The following is a 25,440-nucleotide window of genomic DNA, read 5'->3' on the forward strand; positions in this document are numbered from 1 at the left end:
AGTCCAATTTGCTGAAAATCCTTGTAAGTCTTGCACCATTTCCATATATTGCTGTCAGGGTTTTCCCTGCCGCACTATAGAAATCAGCAGACGTCCCTTTATGACGCCATAAATTATTTTTCAGCAGTTTCCTTATCTATACTGTAGCTGGGTCAAGTTAAATGTTAATTTTATGACCTTGAACATAGCATAAATGACTTCACCAGTTTGCTTTGGGACACAGACTGAACACGATGGGGCCAGCCTGGGGATTACTCCTAATTCTCCTCTGTTTCCCATGCCGAGCGATGGACTGGAAGTCGAATGGAAGCTTCATTGCAATTGCCGGACCTTTATCAAGCAATTTAGTGGGTATTTTCAGTGCAGAAAATACAAGAAATGAAGTGAATTCTGATGAAGACTATGGGTGCCATGACCAGCTTCTACGTAATCTGAAAGACCTGTTCCCTTCTCTCCGCCAGCATGGAGTTACCCATTATAAAGTCAATCTACATTGGACCACACTACTCCCAAAGGGAAACCCACAGGCCCCTGATGAGAGAAGCGTGCAATGCTACAGAAAGCTTCTTCAGCGCATAACTGAAGCGGACATTAAACCGGTGGTCATTTTGCAGAGCGGACAACTACATAGCCTCTTGCTTCCTGCTCCCAGTGACCAGACAGGCAGCTCTCCAGCCGATCGCTTTGTGGAATATGCAGACTTTGCCTTTGGGGTTTATGGTGACTTGGTTGATACCTGGATTACCTTCAATGATCTGCCGGACTACATGGGCAAGATGCGTTCTGAAGATCAGCTGTTCTCTCTCCAGGCGCTGCTTCATGCACACGAGAGAGCACACACTTTGTACCATAGCAAATATTCTTCAAAAGGTGAGAGAACCCACATTTTGGAGTGTCTGTAACAGAAGATGTCCTGTGTTTTTATTTAAGGTACTAGTAATGCACATTAGAATAAACAGACATATCGTAGTCTGCATCTTTTAAGAATGTTGTATTGAAACGTTTGCACATATCTGACAGATGTTTAAACACAACTATGGGCAAATAATGTTCTCAAATCAGATTATAGCAAAGAACAAAAGTATTGGGTGCTCCAAACATACTGCCACACAGGTAACCAGAAGAATGATTAAGCCCTGCAACTGTTTGTCTTGGTCAACGTTTTGGTGCCGAAGATACCGTGTCAGCACTGAAATGTTGGTCAAGACCAAAAAAATTACAAACGAGTTGGAGGATTTCATCACTTTCCTTGCGGATGGTTACGTACATTAATCACTTGCCATGTAATACATTGCCTTCAGAAGCATCCCGTTGCTGGATAAATGGTAATTTGGTACAGCAGAAAATGTTTGGGTAGCAGCATCCCCTCTGCTCACCATGAAAAAGGTCTCTCTTCTTTTTTTCCCTCACCGCAACATCCTTTTGCTGCTGTATGCAGCAACGCTGCACTTTTATCTTGCGTTCTTTAGTTGTACTACGGAAATATAGTTTGCTGAAAAATTACATTTTCTGGTGTCATCCCACATGCATTAAAACAACAAAAGTTGGTTACATCTGATCTTGAAATATTAAAAATGGGAAAAGCAAGGACTAGCGCAGCAGAGATGAAACTAACAGTTTGTCATGACTTCATTTGAACTTTTTCCCATTTGCTGCTGTAAAAGAACCTGGAAATTACAGACGGATTCCAGTGAAACTTTCCCGCAGGCTGCTGCACCGAATACAATGCAACAATAAAAAATACATTTTGGGACTTTGTTGAGTGTTCAACATTTTGCTTCTTAATGAAGTGCTGCACCATTAGGGTTACATCTCCTGCACCAAGGCCGGCCTTAGAGCAAAGCGAGCATGGTGGTTCCCTTGGGCCCCACGCCTTCGGGCGTGGGGGCCACACTCTCTCCTTCTGCCTGTCGGTGCCGGGATTCAACTTCCACCTGAAAGGATAGGAGGGAGCTGGGGAGTCACCGGGCTGGTGCAGGACTGCTGCTCACCCCAAGGGGGGCGAGGGTGTGAGTGTAGGTAGAGGTGGGTGGGTGTAGGTAGAGGTGGGTGGGTGGGTGTGTGCAGGGAGGTCTTACCTTATGCAGAGCACCCTTTCTTCTGCAGCGGTGCATTGCCATGACAGTGCAACGTCACTTTCTGGCGTGACGCTGCAGGAGGAGGGGCCCCGCTGCCGGCATGCCGCCTTGATAAGGCCGGCCTGCCCCCGGCCTAGAAACCTGGTGCACAGGAACCACAACATAAAACTGCCATTACTTTGCATTCAGTGCTCATAAACATGGTGCTTTGTGCAGCTGGAACCTTTAATATCTACACCCCAAATATGATCAGGCTAAAAAAGGGAATGGGAGAATAATTAGATTGTAATCTCTTTGGGGCAAAGTCTCCCTTTGCCCTATGTTTGTATTTACTTGCCACTTATCCCCACTCTGTACTTTAGTAAAGTGCTCCGTACACTGCTGGTGCTGTATATATATACAGTATTGGCCCAAATATAGTGCTATGTTTTTTCCTAAAAATGTCCTTGCGAAATCTGTATTTGTATTATATGCGCAGCCTAACACCTTTTATTTTTCATGTAGAACACCTTCAAAACGTTAGGGTCGTATTATGTGCGAGGCTGTACTATATTCGGGCCAATACTGTAATTATACATGCAACAATTTTTTTATCAATAATCTGCATACGCTTTTGCTCCACCAGGCCTTGATTTATTGATAAAACATTGTCACAAGGTAACTCATTCCCCCACGAAATGTAAATTATTGTATTTTAAACTCTGAACCCAGACAAGTCACGCTCTTCAAAAAGCAGTATCAGGAACAGATAATGCGTTTGTTCAGAAAACTGATAAGAAATATATTACAGATCAACACGACCCCCCGATATCCTTATCTGCTTCAAAGTAACCTTTGCCAAAAAGCGTTTCCATCTGATACATCTTCTGATGCAGCAGAACCAATCGGTCCGGATTCTACATGAGGCAATAAAAATCATCCAAGCATTAAAATCTAAACGTGATTGCAGTGGGAAACATTTTGTCATTTGGTTTTCCCTGTGTGCCTGTGTGTGTATCAGTGTGCATGTTTGTGTGATGTTTAGGTCTTTGGCTGAGCTTGGGATTCGGCAGCAGCTTTATTACTATGTATGTTAAAAAAGGGACAGAATAGAAGCTTGATTTCTAAAGAAAGGATCTCTGAAAGATTACTGAGTGTTTTTGAATTACTTGCTATACTCTTCACCTATCTTCATCTGTGGGGCTGCGGCAGTGCTGTGTGTTTGTGTGATGGCCCCGCCCCCCACATCATGGCCACGAACCCCGCCCTCCCCCGCCAAAAAAGTTCACTGCAGACCGGAGATCACGGTATAGTGACTTGCACGCACTGCCAGCAAGCAAGGCGGCCGTGCGGGCGCATGCATCGGGGCCTTAGCCTTAGACACGGGGAAAGGGGACTACATAAGGTTAAGGGCGCTTAGCCCCGCCCCTTTTCTTGCCCAGAGACAAGAGAAATGAGCAGGAGGATTCTGAGACAGTTGGTGACAGTTGGAGAGACGAAGATGCTGAGAGCAGAGATCAAGCTAGGGACCTACGCAGTGAGGAGTTCCAAGCCATTGTTATTGTTTTGCAGTACAGGGAAGTGTCCCTGGTAGCTAGGCCCTCAGTATAGGGAGGTGAATCAGGACAAGGAGTGTCTGTCATAAACAAGGCATTAGGAAAGGAGTTAAAGAAAAACATGTTATCCCAAGATGGCTGCTCCGCATACAGCCCCAAGACTGATCTGATACAAGTCCCTTCAGGGGTTACTGCCCATGTCATGTTCCTAACCATTGTACTGTGCTGTGGGCAGCAAGTGACAGTGATGGAGCACAGTGTTAGAAAGCAGCCTCACCCCATGTTACCTGTGTGCAATAGGTTTGGATGCAGAGAGAGAAACAGGACCCCCAGATGGGACCCTGGAAAGAGCGGATTGAAGAAAGTTATTAACAACAAGTTTATTCATGTCCTGTGCTAAAATGCAACCAGTTTCATGTAACAAAAGTATTGTGCCTCCTCAGCACTGCAAGTATGCAGCGGAGGAAGAAACTGTAACCATAAAGATATACCAATAAGGAATATAGTTAATAGTGTACATAGATATAGAGCAATAAGTATAGTTTTATGGAGAGAAAGAGTTAGTTAAAGTGTTAGATTTAAGGCCAGGGTATCCAAAGCTGAGATAGGTGCCCTAGGTAGGCAGGACACTATTATACCACTTACAGGAATACCTGTATATAGCAGTAATAAGAGATATAGGAACAGTATACCTGGTCACTTGGTCACAGTAGCAGTAATAAGAGATATAGGGACAGTATACCTGGTAACTTGGTCAGGGTAGCAGTAATAAGAGATATAGGAACAGTATACCTGGTATCTTGCTCACAGTAGCAGTATTAAGAGATATAGGAACAGTATACCTGGTCACTTGGTCACAGTAGCAGTAATAAGAGATATAGGAACAGTATACCTGGTAACTTGGTCAGGGTAGCAGTAATAAGAGATATAGGAACAGTATACCTGGTATCTTGGTCACAGTAGCAGTATTAAGAGATATAGGAACAGTATACCTGGTAACTTGGTCACAGTAGCAGTAATAAGAGATATAGGAACAGTATACCTGGTCACTTGGTCACAGTAGCAGTAATAAGAGATATAGGGACAGTATACCTGGTAACTTGGTCAGGGTAGCAGTAATAAGAGATATAGGAACAGTATACCTGGTATCTTGGTCACAGTAGCAGTATTAAGAGATATAGGAACAGTATACCTGGTAACTTGGTCACAGTAGCAGTAATAAGAGATATAGGGACAGTATACCTGGTAACTTGGTCACAGTAGCAGTAATAAGAGATATAGGGACAGTATACCTGGTAACTTGGTCACAGTAGCAGTAATAAGAGATAGGGACAGTATACCTGGTCACTTGGTCACAGTAGCAGTAATAAGAGATAGGGACAGTATACCTGGTCACTTGGTCACAGTAGCAGTAATAAGAGATATAGGGACAGTATACCTGGTAACTTGGTCACAGTAGCAGTAATAAGAGATAGGGACAGTATACCTGGTCACTTGGTCACAGTAGCAGTAATAAGAGATATAGGGACAGTATACCTGGTCACTTGGTCACAGTAGCAGTAATAAGAGATATAGGGACAGTATACCTGGTCACTTGGTCACAGTAGCAGTAATAAGAGATATAGGGACAGTATACCTGGTAACTTGGTCACAGTAGCAGTAATAAGAGATAGGGACAGTATACCTGGTCACTTGGTCACAGTAGCAGTAATAAGAGATATAGGGACAGTATACCTGGTCACTTGGTCACAGTAGCAGTAATAAGAGATATAGGGACAGTATACCTGGTAACTTGGTCAGGGTAGCAGCAGTACAGCTACATCGAGAAATAGTATACCTGGTAACTAAGGTCAGGGTAGTGGTACACATAAGGATAGGGAAAGGGTATACATACCTGATAACTAGGGGCAGGTTAGTTATAACCTAGGCTGCGCTTATAGTGCCGACAACGGCGACATCACCGAAAACAAATGAATTGCCGCCGTCGCGTGCGCTTATATTAAGCGAATTCTTGAAGCCGATCAAATTTGATTTTTCAGAGGCTGTCGCCACATGTGAAAGCCTCTGAACCAATCAAAGACCTGGTCGCCCGCAACATCGCCGCAAAGCGAATTACAACTTTCGCTAGCGGCGACGGGTGACGTCACCCGTCGCGGCGACGTTGCGCGCACTATAAGTGCGGCCCTAGTGTTAAGACCACAGTATACTTGGTATTCGTGATTAGAGTAGAAATATTGAGTTTGGGGGTAATAGGAAAAGAAATACACAGATGTTCCGGTAACACTGGGCAGAACCGAGGAGAGGGATACATATTGCCGGTAGATAAGTTGTTAATAGCTATGTCTATAAGATAGTTCTGAGGTAAAAGGCTAAAAACAAACAGCCTGCATGGGAATGTGATAGTGGTAATAGAGGGAATAACAGTGTCGGTTTACACATTAAGGTAATAAGAAATCGCACAGTTACATAAAAAGTTATGTGCCTCCTCTGCACCATCTGAAGAGGAAGAAAATGGGAACTCATTACCCATGGAGACTGTGATGGCAGATACAATAAATTTGTTCAAAAAAAGGTTGGACATCTTTTTAGAAAGGAAAGGTATACAGGGATATACCAAATAAGTAAACATGGGAAGGGTGTTGATCTAGGGATTCATCCGATTGCCAATTCTTGGGGTCAGGAAGGAATTTATTTTTCCCCTTAATGGGGTTTTTTGTTTACCTTCCTCTGGATCAATAAGTAAGTATAGATATAGGATAAAGTATCTGTTGTCTAAATTTAGCATAGGTTGAACTTGATGGACGTACGTCTTTTCTCAACCTCATCTACTATGTAACTATGTAACAGTGTGTTTGTTCAAAACTATAAAACTCCTGGCGCCCATCAGTTAACACCTTTTTCGTCATCTAGAAGAGCTGTGTCCAGCCGCAGGAACCATCAATGTGGACTAAGGTCTGCACCCCGAGAAGCTAGTACCACTCTAACTTGTAAACACCCTTGGAGCCGGGCAGGGAGGGGTTACACCAACAAATGGTCAGACAATACAAGCAAGTGTTGGAAAACCTTCCAGTTGCACTTTGGTATTTGTGTTATCAGTTGCATTTTCTATTATGACTAAATATTGGTCTTCACTAATATAGTCAATGTTATGTTTGCTCTATTTCAGACGGGAAGCTGTCTATTGCACTGGAACCACCGATGCTGGATACATGTCAATCCCTTCTACCAGATTTCCTGGTAAAATAAGTACTCCGTTTATTCTACAAGCTACTTACCTATGCAGTCCGGGAACGGACAGGGACTATGGTCCATACATGGATTCTGATAAAGATTTTATATTAGACCAGGGGTGGCCAACTCCAGTCCTCAAGGGCCAACAACAGGTCAGGTTTTAAGGATATCCCTGCTTCAGCACAGGTCACTCAATTAGTGGCTCAGTATTGAGCCACCTGTGCTGAAGCAGGGATACCCCTAATACCTGGCCTGTTAGTTAGTGGCTCTCGAGAATTGGAGAGGGCATGAAGAGCAGATCTGGGTTTCTCTCCATGTGAAATAAACTAAAACTGCACATTGAACAATTACCTAAAGTTGGATTCGGTTTCTGGTGTATTGAGCAGTATAATCTTTTATTTTTATTTTAGGGGTCCCTTGATTTTGTTGCTTTGAACATACATTACAGCTGCAGGGATGGAGGCGGCTTAGAGAAGAGCTGGAATAAAGAACAGGTAGGAAAGAATCATTGTACCAGCTCAACAGAAATGTAACAACTTTATTCCATCAAGCTAAGAACTTATCACAAGCACAGGAGGCAGAAAGGAAGAACAAGAACTGGTGCATGATAAGCAGGGACCTCTTTAGACTCAGTGCCTCACAGACGTCAACGCTCGATTCGCTGTATAGCGCCCGAATCGCCGATATCCGCCATTAAAGTGGTGTATATAGATGATTTGGGCATGAAACTGCGGATTGATGACTCCGGGGCTGTGTAGCAACAAAGGATCACAAACAGGAAAGTGTTGCAAATATCTTGCACTGCTGGGGAAGCATGCTAAAACCTGCTATAGAAAATCACAGGATGCCTATTATATTAAACCTCATTAAAAAGGAGGTTCAATGAAAAAAAAAAAAAAATATATATATATATATAGTATTATCTAATACTACAGAACTATTAATCTAATACTACAGGCACGTGGATATAGGCGGGTAACCTCACTACAAAATCCCCAACTTATAAATACATGTGTGGGGTGCTACCTGGGAAATATCCTAGGATATGTGGAGTTGTACCCAAGGGCACATGAGGTACAGAGATCCGAATGTGGTGCACACCACTAGTGTAACTAGGTATGATGTAGTAGCTAAAATATCAAATTTTATTGGGTACTTTAAAATAAACACTTAACAGAGCAAAAAATGATACGGAACTCCTGTGTGGATGATGTTCCTATTCCTCCCGATTGGCAGAGTAGTAGGTAGTAGAATAATCAGTGTTTACTCTGCTAATTTGCTGAGAAGTCGAGCGAGAGATCTGGTGCCCAGATATTCACCCACAGGAAGGGTACGCGTCTCTCTCAGCTCCCTGGAAACAGTCGGATGAAACTCAACACGTTTCACCGCAGAGAATGGCTTCTTCAGGAGTATTCATCCCATCTCCCAGACTACCCTTAAATACCCATGTCTTCTCTGATTGGACCCAAGGTAATTACACAATAAAGAATCCCATAACCAGATAATTAGCAGAGATAACAACACCATAGCAAATAAGCAATCTCCATTTAAAGCAGTGAGAAAAGCAAAGCACGTAAAAAATCAGAGTGTAAAAAGAATTTGGTCCAGATCTATATACGTTAAATATGAAATAAAATAAACATTTAATTATATAATTAATCTCAAGGATGTCTCTCATCAGCACTGATGGAAATAGAGAAAAGCTATAGGAACAAATTTACAATAAACAGTCATCCAGTAACACATGAATAGACTTATTTTGACAAAATAAAATAATATATAAGCCACTCCAAATGGGAGATAATTACATACGATCAGTACACATAGTCTAGAATAATAATAGCATCTTCTTGTATAGCACTGCTAGTTTTACAAAGACATTTTGCAGACACAAGTCCCTGCCCCGTGGAGCTTACAATCTATGTTTTGGTGCCTGAGTCACAGGGAGATAAAGTGACTTGCCCAAGGCCCTGACACCGGGAATTGAACCAGGTTCCCCTGCTTCAAACTCAGTGCCAGTCAGTGTCTTTACTCACTGAGACACTGTTTCTCACAAGAAATAGAAATAGAAATAGAAAAAGAAATAGAAATAAAAATAAAAAAAACCAGATAGATAACTCTAATGAATAATTAGTATAAAACATACATAGTCACAGTATACAATTACTGGCAGTGAATGATTGTAAAAGATTATAGGCATAATCATAATGTTTAAGCATCCTATAAAATCAATGGCATAGGTACTGATAAAAAAAACATACAAAATAAAACAAATACATAAAAAGGTTAGATAAGTACCTATGCTCTTGATTTTATAGGATGTTTAAACATTAGGATTATGCCTATAATCTTTTATAATCATTCACTGCCAGTAATTGTATACTGTGACTATAAATGTTTTAGATTAATTATTAATTAGATCTATTTTTTATGACTATATTATTCTAGACTATGTGTATTGATCTTATGTAATTATCTCCCATTTGGAGTGGCTTATGTATTAAATATAAAGTCCATTATTCATGTGTTAATGGATGACTGTTTATTGTAAACATGTTCCTATAGCTTTTCTCTATTTCCATCAGTGCTGATGAGACATATCCTTGAGATTAATTATATAATTACATTTTTTTTAAATTTTATATTGAACGTTCATAGAGCGGACCAAATTCTTTTTACACTCAGATTTTTTTATGTGCTTTGTTTTTCTCACTGCTTGAACTGGAGATTGCTTATTGGCTATGATGTTATCTCTGCTAATTATCTGGTTCTGAGACTCTTTATTGTGTAATTACCTCTGGTCCAATCAGAGAAGACTTTTGTATTTAAGGGTAGTCTGGGATGAATACTCCTGAAGAAGCCATTCTTTCTGGTGAAACACGTTGAGCTTCATCCGACTGCATCCAAGGAGCTGAGAGACGCGTACGCTTCTTGTGGGCGAACATCCAGGCACCAGGCCCGGAAATGCAGAACAGCGTCACCGTTCGAGAGACGGTGAGAGCGCTGCACTCTGTCATATCTGGAGCTTCCAAAGATTTTAAAGATTATGATCTAACTAAAGAATGGACACGATGTGAGTGTGTTTGTTACTGAGTGTCAGTTATATAAAGATTGTTTTACTTGTCTGCACTATCGTCTTTCCTCTGCTTTTCCTGGAGGGCCCATATGACACCAGACTAGCAATATTAGTATTTGCCCCAGTGCTGGATAAGCGTTTGATTTTTGGGAATATGTGAGTACCAGTCCTAACCCCCGTTTTCCAGAACTCCAACATTTCTAGTACATATTGCACTATGTTCTGTTTTTTCTCTTGTACTTTCCGGTGACGTCATTGCATTCCCCTGTCTTGGATATCACGTTGTGTTACCCGATGTAATGGAACTTTGTGTATCTGGGCCTTAGGAGGGCATGCCTGCAATGCTTCTTAAATCTTTGTTCATTTCTCCTTAAATGACCTGTTTGTTTTACAGCGTATCGGAAAGGGTCTGAAAGTTTTGGTTTTCAGTTTGAAGCTGAGCGACTGCTCTTCCCAACGGACAGAAAATCCCTTTCTTCCTACCTTTAAAATATCTGCAGGTAAGAAAGTGCTAACTGGGCAAACTCTACAACTCTGTAATATGATAACGTTATTTAAGGTGCAATCCCCAAACAAGAACAAAAAGTTATGGAAGAAAAACACAGGCAGTGAACACATTTTGGCAGTGAAGGGGTTAAAATAACCAGCACTCTCCTTAGAAATTAGACATTAAAGATAAATAAAGAGACTGTATCCCAAAGGGAGATACAGAGACCTTCCAAAAAACAGAGGCACACATAATATGTATAAAAATATATATAAAGATAATTTATTACATCACTTTAGACAACTTTGTATCGTCTAACTTGCCAATGTATGTAATGGCCACTATAGACATAGGCAAGATGAGACTCGCCAAACTAGAATATATGATACAAATACATAATAATAATGTTGAACTTTTTAATATATTAACCCCTTAGAAGCTTAAGTGGACAGCTAGTCAATGGCCAACCCAGAACTAGCCTATCTCTTGGGCTTCTAAAGGTTTCATATTTGCATATATAGATGTTATGTTGTTTGTATTTTATTTGTAGGGTGTATATGTTGTAGGATAAGTTTAACCCTGTTGGTGCCTGAAGGCATTCCTTTGCAGAATATTGGTAGTTTCAGGTGTCGTGGAAAAACTCAGTCCACACTTATTATTATTTAGACAAAAGCAATCTGTTGAGAAATGTTATTGCATGAGTACATTCACAGAACAAATCAAGACATGGGTCTGACCTAACATGAATGCACTGAACTACAGGCCCTATGTAGGCTATCTTATACCAGAAGAAGGGGCGGGCATATTTAATATCACAATGTCAGCTCATATGACTTCATTGGACATCTTACTTTTCTTACAGTTACTTGGTTAAACATTTTGCAAATGTAGCAGATTAAGCAAAAGAAAAACTTGTGCTAAACTAACATCCTTCTCAATGCCGACAGCTGGTACAAGGGGGGTTAGTATATAAGACGAGGGACACACACACACACACACACACAATTTCACTTAACCCATAAGCAATGAAACACAAAACATGACTCTTTTTATAGCTATGGAAAACAAAAGCCTGGTTATAGCTATGCATAGAAATAATGTGGAAATATTATTCTTCCGTACAGGCTATTGAAAAAAATCCCATGACAAAACCCAATAGTAGAAAACGGATATATCTCCCAGCCACACACAATTGCGCTAGTGTTTTTTAACGATGAGTTAACAGAATTTTCAGCTGTACAAATGAGAATGAATATTAGAACCCATTTATGAATAAAGAATTCTTACAGAATACGAAGGGAAGTGTAAATATTATTGCCGCGCCTCCAAATCTTGTTTTTAACGCCTAATTTTAGCGCAGCAATATTGACCTTTGGTGAATCGAGGAAGGAAGGTAGGACGGACCCTGGTGCATAACCCCCTCCCACCTTTATACCAATGACTTCCACGTGTTGTCTTTGTGTTTCAGCGGTGAGCAACTATGGTGCAGTGTTCATGGGATATGACATTAATGAGTTTTTAGACCATTCAGCTGTCAGCAAGGAAAGGTACGTGTGTCTATTTATCCCACGGCTATCCCACGGCTATCCCAATGTACACAAAACCTAGTTCTAGTTTTCAAATGTTAAAGATCCACAGAAGCCATTGTTTTTACATTGTCTTTGTGTGTAATTTAGCACGTAGGGGAGGATGATAAGGCAGAGAAAGGGGGGAGGTTGAGACAATGAGATAGAAAGAGATGGGCTGTCTCCACGATTAGTGTGTGATTAGCACAAATTCATAAATGCTAATAGGATGGAAAATCTCCCCACGTGAAGATCGGAATGAGATCTGTGATTGGAGGGGGTGGTCAAGGGCTCTACAGGCGACCTAGCACGCCAACTGACCCAATAGGAATAATGTCATTTTACTTTAGATCAGGAGAATGGCCAACTCCAGTACTCAAGAGACATGAACAGGTCATTTTAAGGATATCCCTGCTTTAGCACAGGTGGCTCAGTGGCTGAGTCAATGATTGAGCCATCTGTGATGAAACAGGGATTTCATTAAAACCTGACCTATTCGTGGCCTTTGAGGACTGGAGTTGGCCACCAATAATAGTGTGCTTTAAGTTGCTTGTTTTACATGTAACTTTTCATTTGCTCCCTTATCACTGAAATCCATTGTTGCGTCTCTTGCATTATCATAGCTTGGGAAACCTACCAGCCGTGTCCTATGCCTCTCGCTCATCGTACACCACTGTTTGGGACAAGTTTGCAAGCCAGTCTGCAGCAGAGAGAGACGCCTTCTTGTATGACACCTTCGCCAGTGGTTTTCAGTGGGGAACATCTACCGCAGCCTTTAAAGTGGAAGGAGGCTGGTCAGAGGGTGGAAAAGGAGAAACTATATGGGACACATTTGGTCATCAAGGCCATGCTGAAAAGAATGAAACTGCAAACGTGGCTTGTGATAGCTACCATAAAATGGACTACGATGTGTATCTTCTGAAGGGGCTAGAGTCCAAAATGTATATGTTTTCTATATCTTGGTCGAGGCTTTTCCCAACAGGCTTCAAGTCTAAAGTGAATGCAAAAGGCTTAAAATACTACAACAAATTAATTGACCGCTTACTTCACGCAAATATTGAACCAATGGTTACCTTGTTTCACTGGGATTTACCCCAACCGTTGCAAGAACTTGGAGGTTGGCAAAATGAGAGCGTTATAGATGCTTTTGTGGACTATGCAGGTTTCTGCTTTAGCAGCTTTGGTGATCGGGTCAAATTATGGGTAACATTCCATGAACCATGGGTTGTTGGCTACGCCGGTTATGGTACTGGACAACATGCACCAGGAATTAAAGATCCAGGAGACACCTCATACAAGGTATAACATGCAAGGGATGGAAAATGTATCAACATGTTTTCATTCACGTTTATCACAAATTTTCTGATATATATTACCACACTGAGGAGACCCATTAAGGTCGAAACAGTCTGTCTGTGGGAGGGTTGCTATGCTATGCATCTTAACCCTGGCTGTGCTCAAAGCTGTGACCATGCAGCAAGCTTAAGCCTATAGGGAACCATGTTTATGGTTTTAAAGCAAAAGGTGGCACTGTGTGCTCATTTGCATGTCATTTCCCAGAATCCCATGCTGCAGTGGAAGTGCTGTGTGCTAATGGTGAAAGGCGGGGTTGCAGACCTGTCTAAGACATGCAAACGAGCATATAGTAATATTTCCATTTGCTATATATATATATATATATATATATATATATATATAGTAATATTTCCATTTGATATATATATATATATATATATATATATATATATATATATATATATATATTTGAAGCATAAAGTGGCACTGTGTGCTCATTTGCATGTCATTTCCCAGAATCCCTTGCTGCAGTGGAAGCACTGTATGTTGGGTGATAATGGTGAAAAGCAGGGTTAAAAGAGGTTTATTGGGTCCAAAATGCACAGATATGCCCGGGCTTTACTGGTATATTGGATCTCTAGGGATCCTCACAGACTTGAACTATTTACCCTTTACCATGCACCACACTTGCCTCTGCTTAGGCATTTTTTCAGTGTGCGCTCTCTGTGCCTCTGTGTCCAAGGAAATAGATTTAAGTTAAAGCTCATAAAGTTCCCCTAGAAAGATTATTTTACTCGACATTGGCAGACACAGACATCAATAAGGCCTTCAGTACAGAGATGTAATTTAATGCTTCGTAGGCCTTTATATGATTTAGTTGCTATGAGTGCGCAATTTAATAAATATATATGAATATAATGAATAATTACATTACATGTGAATAGTCTATAATTGTATCCATACAATATGAAATAGGCTTTTTGCAGGAGAGGAGATGGAGACATTTCTTTTATTTTCTGTCTCTCTCTCTCTGTGTCTGTCTCTCTCTCTCTCTCTCTGTGTGTGTGTCTCTCTGTGTGTGTGTCTCTCTCTCTGTGTCTCTCCCTCTCTGTGACTCTCTCTCTGTGTGTCTCTCTGTGTGTGTCTCTCTCTGTGTGTGTGTCTCTCTATGTGTGTATCTCTGTGTGTGTGTATCTCTGTGTGTGTGTCTCTCTCTCCTTCCTCAACCCTACAGGTATTTAAGTATTTGCATTTTTAAAAATTAAGTCTTTCGTAAAATTGTTGCACATTTTCCGGTTTATAAGACTTTCGCAACTTAAAAAAAAGTTTGGGAACTTAGTTTCTGTATCTGAGTCCATCTCTACCTGCAGCACCTTGCTCTAGAAAAGGGTTAAACCGCGAAACATGCTACATTGCGCTGAACATGCTACACTGTTGAATAATAATGAGCAGTGATCAAAGTGGGATGATACTATTATGTTTCGAGACAGTACGGTATATGTTGTACAAAACTAGATCAGAACAGCTTCCTCACCATGTTTAACGGTTTCAATATACTGAAAACCTTCTCAGTACCATAACTGGTTTAAGGCATTTTGATCACTGATAATGTACATACTGGACGCTGTTTTATAGCAACAACAATTAACTGCTGCTTATAAAAATGTCTTTTAATCAGAATAGTCCCTAGCTGTGGGATTCATATATCTTTGTTTCCCTTTGCTGCTCCTCTTAGGTTTCCCACGCCATCCTGAAAGCTCACGCAAAAGCTTGGCATGTGTACAATAATATATACCGTCCCCAGCAGCGGGGAAAAGTGGGCATCTCTTTAAACTCGGACTGGGCAGAGCCAGCGTCTGCTGCTCCTGAGGATGTGAAGGCCGCTGAGCGCTACATGCAGTTCATGTTGGGCTGGTTTGCCCATCCTATCTTTGTTAATGGCGATTACCCTGAGGTCTTTAAAACACAAATGCAGCTGAAGCACCAGCAGTGCCCTGACACCGTGTCTCCACTGCCCACATTTACAGAACAAGAGAAATCCTTTATCAGAGGAACTGCAGACTTCGTTGGCATTTCCCATTATACTTCCAGGCTGGTCAGTGCTCCTGTGAATACCAGCTGTGTTCCAGAGTATGATAACATCGGGGGCTTTGCTCAGCACGTGGATCCTTCGTGGCCCGTGACCTCCTCTTCCTGGGTCACAGTAGTACCCTGGGGTATCAGGAGGCTGCTCAATTTTGTGAAAGAGGAGTATGCGAAGAGCGGCCTTCCGATATACATAACCGGGAACGGGGCGCCAACGGCATATGATGGAGATGTGTTTAATGACACTGCAAGAATGGATTATTTGACTGCCTACATCAATGAGGTTTTAAAAGGTAATTTACACCGTAATCACATCTGGGAAAGTTTTAGAACAGGTTTAACTTCCAGCAGAGTGCGCCAGAGCTTGTCACACTGAAAGTAATAGAGAGATGCTGCAAATCTGCTCTGCTGCATTGAAAGTTAATGTTTAATTTCTCCATGGTTGTTTGTTAGTCACAATGTTACTGTAAGGCAATGGAGTTAATAGAATTATTGCTCAGTGTCATCTGTAAGCAGCTTGCTGCACAAACCTGATTCTGACAATGCAATGCAGACCTAATGGAGACCTGAAAACCATTAGGAAAGGTATGTAAGAGACGTGTGCAGAGGTACGCAATAGAGACTGGTTTTAAGGTGAAATTAAATAAGGCTTTTATTGCGCCTGCTTCTTTAACACAAGAAAATCATCAACGTATGCAAATAAGGGGTCAAACAAAGCTTCTGTTCCACTTGGGAGTATTTCTAGTTAAACATATGCAGTCCACAACTCCCTTTAGATTAGCATGTTTCCCAGCCCCAAACATATAATTTGATATGTACAGATATACAACAGTCTTAGAAAGTAAAGTCTTATCTGTCTCTCTGGTAGCTGTAGGGGGGATGCTTCTTTGTTCTCCTGGTGTCCGCACCTTTGTGTGATGAGGCAATGTCAGGATCCAGGTTTAGAATCTTTTCCCCTTTGTCTTGTTGTCAGCTTGCAGCTCAAGACATCTGTTTCCTGGGTCAGCTCAACTCACGTGTGAGCTCAGGAAGAATTTCTCTTCCTGTCTCAGAGGCAGGCTTTTCTGACACCTGTAATCAGCCAGGTGGTGTTGGTTAATTGTCTACCAGCAGTTATCCACCACACTGCTGGATTAGAGGCACATTTCTGAACAGGGATACGTCCCTTGTTACAAGGTACAATTAGGTTATTTACATATCTGTTCTCTAACCCAGGGGTGCTCAACTCCAGGACTCATGTAAGGCCTTTTTAGGAGAATACTTTGACTGTCCTATATTTATTTTCTGTATCCGCTGGCATTTTGTATTCCTATGCTACAACCACAAATTATATAAGTTATGGTGAGTTTAAAAAAAAAAAAAGGTACAAAAACCCAACAGAATACAGCAAATAAAAATATCACTTGTGATCACATTCACATGTCCCAGACATGTCTGCCACCCTGCTTTTCATCAATATCTCTAGGCATACAATTCTTCCTTGGCAGCTAGGGATTCTGCGTAATTACATGCAAATGAGCACACATTGTCACCTTTTGCTTTAGCCACATATTTGGAAAATTCTTCTACAGATGGAAGCCCTGAAACACATGAACAAATTCTGACTCAAATCTGTCTCCCAATTTCCTTGCAGCTGTGAAGAATGACGGAGTGCCTGTAAATTCATATGTAGTCCGGTCCTTGCTGGACAGCTTTGAAGGGCCACAGGGTTACAGCCAGAGATTTGGTTTACATTACGTGGACTTTGGAGATGCAAACAGACAGAGGACCCCGAAAGAGTCGGCATATTTATTCTCCGGCATTGTTAAACGCAACGGCTTCCCAAATAGCAAGTTGACCAGTGGCGCGGCTTCAGGCGCAAGAATGTTTAATGCAAGAAAGCTATCACCCCTGCCAGCCTCTGATGTTCCCTCAAAAGCAAAGGTCGTATGGGAAAAATTCTCAGGTCAAAGCGCCTTTGAAAGAGATATGTATTTCCATGGCACATTTCCAGATGATTTCAAATGGGGAGTTTCCACCTCTTCTTATCAGGTTGAAGGAGGATGGGACGCTGATGGAAAAGGACCCAGCACATGGGACACATTTACACATGTTCCTGGGAACATTGTTAATAATGACAATGGAGACATTGCATGTGACAGCTATTATCAGCTAGATGCAGATATGTACATGCTGAGGGCTTTAGGAGTCACAAGCTACAGGTTCTCTTTGTCTTGGTCTCGAATCTTTCCATCTGGAAAGGGTTCCGCCAATGCTAAAGGGGTTGACTATTACAATAGGCTTATTGATGGCTTAGTAGCGAACAACATAGCTCCAATGGTGACACTTTACCACTGGGATCTACCCCAAGCACTCGAGGATTCAGGCGGTTGGGAGAATGATTCAGTGCTCGATGCATTTCATAGCTATGCTGATTATTGTTTTCGCACCTTTGGAGACCGGGTCAAGTTCTGGATGACATTTAACCAGCCCCACAGCATCGTAGCAGCTGGCTACGGTGTGGGTCTGTTTCCACCAGGTATCAAGGACGATCCTGGCTTTGCTCCTTACAGAGTCGCTCACCGTTTATTAAAAGTCCATGCCAGGGTCTACCATACGTATGATGAGAAATATCGGAAGAGTCAAGGAGGGGTGATTTCGCTGAGTCTCAATACAGAATGGGTAGAACCCAAAAACCACAAGGAACCGAGAGACTTGGAGGCGGCTGACCGCTACCTACAGTTCACACTAGGGTGGTTTGCACACCCAATCTTCAAAACTGGTGACTACCCGAATGTCATGAAATGGCAAGTGGCGAATAAGAGCGACTTGCAGGACCTGACATCTTCCAGGCTGCCAAGTTTTACAGAGGAGGAGAGAGCATATATCCAGGGGACGGCTGATGTCTTCTGTATAAACATCTACACCACAAAAATAGTGCAGCATAAAACCATCAAGCTGAAACCAGCAACTTTTGAGGGAGATGTAGACATAACTGAAGAGGTTGACACAAACTGGCCATCAACAGCGGTTAAAGAGCACCGAGCAGTGGCTTGGGGGTTAAGGAGGCTGCTTAACTGGGTGAAGAATGAGTATGGAGACGTTCCTATTTATATCACTGAAAACGGGGTCGCGACAGACGACAAGGCTGATTTTGATGACACCAACCGTATATTTTACTACAAAACCTACATCGACGAAGCCTTGAAAGGTAAGAAGATTTATTTAATACCAATGATACTTTGTGAGGATGTCTGGGACAGTGGTTGAAGTGTTCATTTGGAAGATCCAGTGAGTGGGAGATGTTGTTTAAACAGCACATTTGCAGTGTTAGAATACAATCCCTCGGGCGTATGAAACAGCTCACAGAAGAGAAGAAAATCTTACTGTATAAGTGAAACTATGGAAACCAATGACCGAGGATTTATAAATCCCACCCACGGCTCCAGCTTAGAAATCCCACATTTACTACATGTGGGCCCTTGGTAAATGTGTAGATTGCATATTCCACTGAAGTAGCTATTGTCTTTCACGAAATCAAACTTTCACACATACATTTGTAAAGCACTCAAACATGTCTTAAAGCAGGGGTGCTCAACTCCAGTCCTCAAGACGCCCCAAAAGTTCAGGTTTTCAGGATATCCCAGCTTCCTCAGTCAAAGACTGAGCCTCTGATTGAGCCACTTGTGCTGAAGCAGGGACTGATTGAGCCACCTGTGCTGAAAAAGGGACTAATTGATCCCCTGTGCTGAAGCAGGGATATCCTAAAACCTGACCTGTTGGGGGGTGGGAGAGGGGGTGGCTTGAGGACTGGAGTTAAGCACTCATGTCTTAAAGCAGCCAGTAGCTTTGGTATAGGAGCACTCACAATAATTCCATAACAGTTCCACCGCCAGAGGGGATCACGTGAAGTAACCTAGAAAAGGGACACGGCACTTCTGTGGACTTGTGATAAAGATTGTGATGGTTTATTTGAAGGATCGACGATGGACAAAGGTCCCCAAAGCAAGACGGAAACGTCAACCCTCCACTGAACCTTCTCAAGTCCACTGCAGTGCTGCCTCCTTTTCTAGTTTTCTTAAACCGTTCCATGGCAGAGGGGTTAGGAATACATTGCAAAGCTTATCTTTGCAACGAGGTGCTGCCCTCTTTGGTAGTGGAAGAGTTAAAGCTCTGCTTTGCGTTACGTCGCTGGTACCTCTGACAGCGGAGGAGTTAATACAGGGGTTAGTGTTTTCCGCTTGCTGTAATTGCATTATAATTGAATACCTGACGCATGCAACTGCAAACCCCACTTCTCCTTGTCCACAGCTCACAGATTAGATGGAGTGAACCTGAAAGGGTACAGTGCCTGGTCTCTCATGGACACCTTTGAATGGAATTCGGGGTACAGCGTGAGGTTCGGTTTGCACCATGTGGATTTCCTGAATCCTAACAGACCGAGGACCCCTAAACGTTCCGCAATGTACTATGCCGAAGTTATACGGAACAATGGGATCCCGCTGGACAGCGACGACGCATTCCTGTTTGGGGAGTTCCCAAATAACTTTGTATGGGGCGTGGCATCTGCATCTTACCAGGTTAGAAAGCAACGAGGTTATTTGCTAAACTGTCCCGGCTGCAAAACTGGAGCAAAACCAAATGTAAAATAATTGCACCAGATTTATCAAAGGGAAAACTCCAATTGTCTTCACTGGGATTCCTTTTCTTTAATACATATAGGGCTGTTTTTGCACTGATGTTACCCCAGTTTTGCAGCTGGGAGACTGCAATAAATAGTTACAATTTCTGTACCTTTCTGTTTTCGGATATTGTTCCCTATATTGGGATCTCTTGTGTACTTGATTCTAAGCCTTTCCCCATGTTTTGTGTATTATGCTTCGTGCATACACGTTATGTCTGGGACCAATAATCCCACAGACAGCTTGTGTATCCTATATCTGGGTATATACATTGTCTCCCTGAGCAGAATTTACAGTGTTCTATTAACATAAAATAAGATTTAACATAACAAAAATCATCTTGTTTATTTTTTAAATAATTTACCAACTTTTCAGTTTATATTTGTGTTTTCATGTGATTTCTATTTATTTCAATTTAAATGTTGTATAGTTTTTTATTTGATAGAAATCATGTTTTTGTTTAGTTTTTATTGTAATCATATTATAGTTTAATCATTTGTAATCAATAATGATGCAGTTCAAAGTCCCAGAAGCCATATTGGTGGAGAAGTGTAGAGTTATTGTCGGTTGTGATACCTTTTAATGAACCAAGACTTCTTCATACATGAAATTATAGCATGATACAGAGGTTGGGAGCCCCACAGGTCTGTTCTTTGAGTCGGTTCCATCCCCCTGGGTGGGTGTATCCCATCTCCACATTGGTTGGTGTCATCTCTGGTATCATCAGTTGCCTCCAATCGTCCCATCTGGTGCCGGGGGAGTGTCCGTTTCATCCTCAGTGGCGTCCCTCGTTGTCAAGGCATCACTTCTATGTAGTGTGTCCTCGTATGCTGCTGACGTCATCACGTGGCGTCGTTCCATCTGGGTCACATCGATCGTCTGACGTCACTACGTTGTATTCTCACATCTGATGCCCATGGCTGGCGTCTGGCTATTATTTCTCCATTGTTGCTAGGCTAGCAGGGTGAAATAATAGCCAGATGCCAGCCATGGGCATCAGCTGTGAGAATACAACGTTGTGACGTCAGACGCTCTTCAGACAATCGATTTGACCCAGATGGAACGACGCCACGTGATGACGTCATGGGCATACGAGGACAAACTACAGAGACTCCAGTGATGCCTTGACAATGAGGGACACCACTGAGGATGAAACGGACACACCCCCGGCACCAGATGGAACGATTGGAGGCAACTGATGATACCAGAGATGACACCAACCAATGCGGCGATGGGATATGCCCATCCGGGGGGGTAGAACCGGAGGATTAGACACAGGGCGATGGGATACACCCACCCGGGGGGGTGGAACCGGAGAATTAGACACAGGAGAAGCTGATTTAGAAGATTAGTAACAAGGCAGCTGCACATGGGTGTTTGGACATTTTGAAACTATTTAATGTTGGTTTGTCAGCGCACTCACCAATGCCACTTCACTTGAGAAAGGCCAGCAGGCTGAAACGTTGTGTACCTTATGGCACAATAAATGCTTTATGATTAAGAAATCCTTGTGCCCTTGTCCATTCATATCTTTGCAGGCAGAGGTTAAACACGTGAACAATATACACCAGGGGCAACCAACTCCAGTCCTCAAGGTCAGGTTTTCAGGATATCTCTGCGTCAGCACAGGTGGCTCAATCAGTCCATGCTTCAGCACAGGTGGCTCTACCAGTGGCTCAGTCTTTGACTGAGTCACTGACTGAGCCACCTGTGCTGAAGCAGGGATAACCTGAAAACTTGACTTGGTGATGGCGCTGGAGGACTGCAGTAGCGCCCCCCCCCCCCCTCCCTGATATTCACCAATTCACAAGAACATGTCCAACCAGAGCTCTCTGTTCTTGGGGGTTTTCAGATTGAAGGAGCCTGGAGAGCAGATGGGAAAGGACTCAGCATCTGGGACCAGTACTCACACTCCCCTTCAAGAATCGAAAATGATGATAACGGGGACATAGCCTGCGATAGCTACAACAGGGTGGAGGAAGACGTGGCTCTGATCAAGAATCTCAAAGTCACTCACTACCGGTTTTCAGTCTCTTGGCCGCGGGTTCTCCCAGATGGGACGGTGAATTTTGTCAATGAAGTTGGGCTGAATTACTACGTGCGACTGATTGACGCTCTTCTTGCAGCTAATATCACACCCCAGGTAATAATTAGGCATCAGTCCCAGTGCTGTAACTTGCCTGTGTTTAAAGGAACAATGCAGCTACTGAGCAACTATTACTGAGCCAAAGCAGAGGGGTGTCACACATAATCAGGAGTGCCACAAATTTTGGGAGGCTCCAGGTCAGGACATTCTCCACCCCTTGCACCTTGAAGAAAACTTAAACTGATAGAACCAATGAATAATGCTAAGCGGCCTAGTCTCATAAGAGGGGAAAAAAAGTGCTATTGGTCCAAAAATTATATAATGTGTTAACAAACCAAAATACATCAAGTAAATATGAATATTGTAAAACACTAAAAGTTCAAAAACCTAATCCCAAGCCTTGCAGCCAACGTCCTTATGGAAGGGATTTCCAAATACCTCCCAACAGTAGAGTCAGACAAAAATCTGGACGTTTATGGCCCATGGGCTGGACAGGTTACCTAGTTACATACTAAATGAGGTTCAAAAAAGATGTAGGCCATCAAGTTCAACTTATGCTTAATTTAGACAACAGATTCTTTATCTTATATCTATACTTACTTATTGATCCAGAGGAAGGCAAACAAAAAAACCCAGTGTCATATCATCCAATGATATCTCATAAGGGGAAAAAGAAATTTCTTCCTGACTCCAAGAATTGGCAATCGGATTTATCCCTGGATCAACATCCTTCCCATGTATACTTATTTGGTATATCCCTGTATACCTTTCCTTTTTTAAAAAGATGTCCAACCTTTTTTTGAACAAATGTTTTGTATCTGCCATCACAGTCTCCATGGGTAATGAATTCCACATTTTAACTGCCCTTACTGTAAAGAACCCTTTCCTTTGTTGCTTGTGGAATCTCCTTTCCTCCAATCTAAAGGGATGGCCCCGAGTCCTTTGTACTGCCCGTGGGATGAATAGTTAATTTGAAAGCTCCTTGTACTGTCCCGAATATATTTATATATAGTTATCATATCCCCTCGCTTCTTTTCTAATGTAAATAAATCTAACTTAGCTAGCCTCTCCTCATAAGTTAGATTGTCCATCCCCTTTATTAATTTGGTGGCTCTTCTCTGCACTCTCTCTAGTTCCAGAATGTATTTTCTATGGAGTGGTGGTGCCCAAAATTGTACTCCATATTCAAGGTGTGGTCTTACTAATGCTTTGTAAAGGGGCATAATTATGTTTACTTCCCTTCCATCCATTGCCCGTTTAATGCAAGATAAGATCTTGTTTGCCTTTGCAGCTACTGCATGACTTTGGGCACTATTGCTAAGCCTGCTGTCTACAAGCACTCCTAAATCCTTCTCCATCAAGGATTCCCCCAATATATCTCCATTTAATTTGTAAGTCGCCTTTTTATTCTTGTATCCCAAATGCATAACCTTACATTTATCTGTATTAAACCTCATCTGCCATTAACCTGCCCACGTTTCCAGTCTCTCCAAGTCCTTCTGGAGAGAAATTACATCCTGCTCTGATTCTACTACCTTTCACAATTTAGTATCCTCAGCAAAGATGGAGACTTTGCTCTCGATGCCAACCTCTAGGTCGTTAATAAACAAGTTGAAAAGCAGGGGTCCCAGTACCGATCCCTGAGGTACTCCACTCACGACTTTAGCCCAACCTGAAAAAGTTCCATTTATGACAACCCTTTGTTGTCTATCCTTCAACCAGTTTTCAATCCAGGTGCATATATTATTACTGAGTCCAATTTTCTTTATTTTGTACACCAACCCCTTGTGTGGAATCGTATCAAAAGCATTTGCAAAATCTAAGTAGACCACATCAACTGCATTACCCTGGTCTAAATTCCTACTTACCTCAAAGAAACAAATAAGGTTAGTTTGGCATGATCTATCCTTCATAAATCCATGCCGACTATTACTAATAATTTTGTTTTCCATTAGGTATTCCTGAATATTATCCCGTATTAAACCTTCAAGTAGTTTCCACACTATTGAAGTCAGGCTTCCAGGTCTGTAATTCCCCGCTTGTGATCTAGCTCCCTTTTTAAATATAGGCACCACATCTGCTTTACACCAATCTTGTGGTACTAAGCCTGTGGAAATCGAGTCCTTGAATATTAAATGTAATGGTTTGGCTATTACTGAACTTAACTCCTTTGATGTATGCCATCAGGGCCAGGTGCCTTATTTACTTTAATTTTTTTCAAGCCGCTTATGAACTTCTTCCTCAGTTAACCAGTTATTCATTAATATGGATGTTTTGGCTTCCTCCTGCGGCGCTACTATTGCAATTGATTCTTCCCTGGTAAACACAGAGGCAAAGAATTTGTTTAATACCTCTGCTTTTTCCTTATCTCCAATAATCTGCCTGCCCATCTCACACTGAAAGGGTCCTATATTTTCTTTTCTCATTTTTTGTTATCAAGGTTCTTAAAGAACTTTTTAGGGTTGATCTTACTTTCTAATGCAATCTTTTTTTCATTATCCATTTTTGCTAATTTGATTTGCCGTTTTGCAATTTTTGTTACATTCCTTATAATTCTGATATGATATCTCCGTACCTTCTGACTTAAAGAATCTAAACGCCTTCCTCTTCTTGTCCATTTCCTCCCCTACGTGTTTATTTAGCCACATTCGTTTTGACTTATTTCTTTTATGCTTATATGTGTGCTTTTCTAACAATGTTTTAAAGACTGCCCATTTATCTTCTACATTTTCCCTGTAAAAACATCATCCCAATGTATTACTTGTAGATCAGACCTCAATTTATTAAAATCTGCCTTTCTAAAGTTCAAGGTCTTTGTTGAACCCAAGTAAACTGTTTTTTGATCATTTATTTCAAATGAGACCATGTTATGATCACTGTTACCCAAATGTTCCAGGACTTGAATATTTGTTATTACTTCTACATTGTTTGATATGACCAAATCCAGTATTGCCCCTCTCCTGATTGGTTCCTCAATAATTTGGGTCATATAATTATATTTAAGCACCCCCAAAAACCTATTTCCTTTTGTTGTAATGCTAATCTCACTGCCCCAGCCTATGTCTGGATAATTAAAATCACCCATTATGCAAACATGACCTAGTTTTGATGCCTTCTCCATTTGCAAAAGTATTTGTTTCTTCAATCTCACAGATATTTGGTGGTTTATAGCATACCTCTACAAACATTTTCTTTATACTTTTACACCCACTGCTAATTTCTATCCACAAGGTCTCTACATTTTCATCATTCCCTTCATAAACATCTTTCCTTTTAATAGGTTTTAGATCCGGTTTAACATATAAGCATACTCCACCTCCTCTTCTATTTGCTCGATCCT

General features: G+C 41.7%; 1 protein-coding gene across 7 annotated transcripts in view; it reads left to right on the top strand.

Moving 5' to 3' along the window:
- Positions 1-233: 233 nt before the first annotated feature.
- The window catches only part of LOC142499715 (lactase/phlorizin hydrolase-like), a 39,969-nt gene continuing 14,762 nt past the window's right edge, over positions 234-25,440 (top strand). For 2 of the 7 annotated variants that reach the window (XM_075609501.1, XM_075609507.1), the window contains exons 1-11: positions 3,540-6,352; positions 6,524-6,660; positions 6,780-6,850; positions 7,255-7,338; positions 10,315-10,420; positions 11,876-11,954; positions 12,596-13,271; positions 15,004-15,646; positions 16,987-18,543; positions 19,644-19,912; positions 21,867-22,157. In XM_075609501.1, coding sequence (XP_075465616.1) covers positions 6,812-6,850; positions 7,255-7,338; positions 10,315-10,420; positions 11,876-11,954; positions 12,596-13,271; positions 15,004-15,646; positions 16,987-18,543; positions 19,644-19,912; positions 21,867-22,157 — 3,744 coding nt within the window. In that variant the 5' untranslated portion in view covers positions 3,540-6,352; positions 6,524-6,660; positions 6,780-6,811. The other 5 variants (XM_075609504.1, XM_075609502.1, XM_075609508.1 and 2 more) reach the window with 5 other exon arrangements.

The sequence above is a fragment of the Ascaphus truei genome, chromosome 7, assembly GCF_040206685.1.
Source record: "Ascaphus truei isolate aAscTru1 chromosome 7, aAscTru1.hap1, whole genome shotgun sequence".
Lineage (NCBI taxonomy): Eukaryota > Metazoa > Chordata > Amphibia > Anura > Ascaphidae > Ascaphus > Ascaphus truei.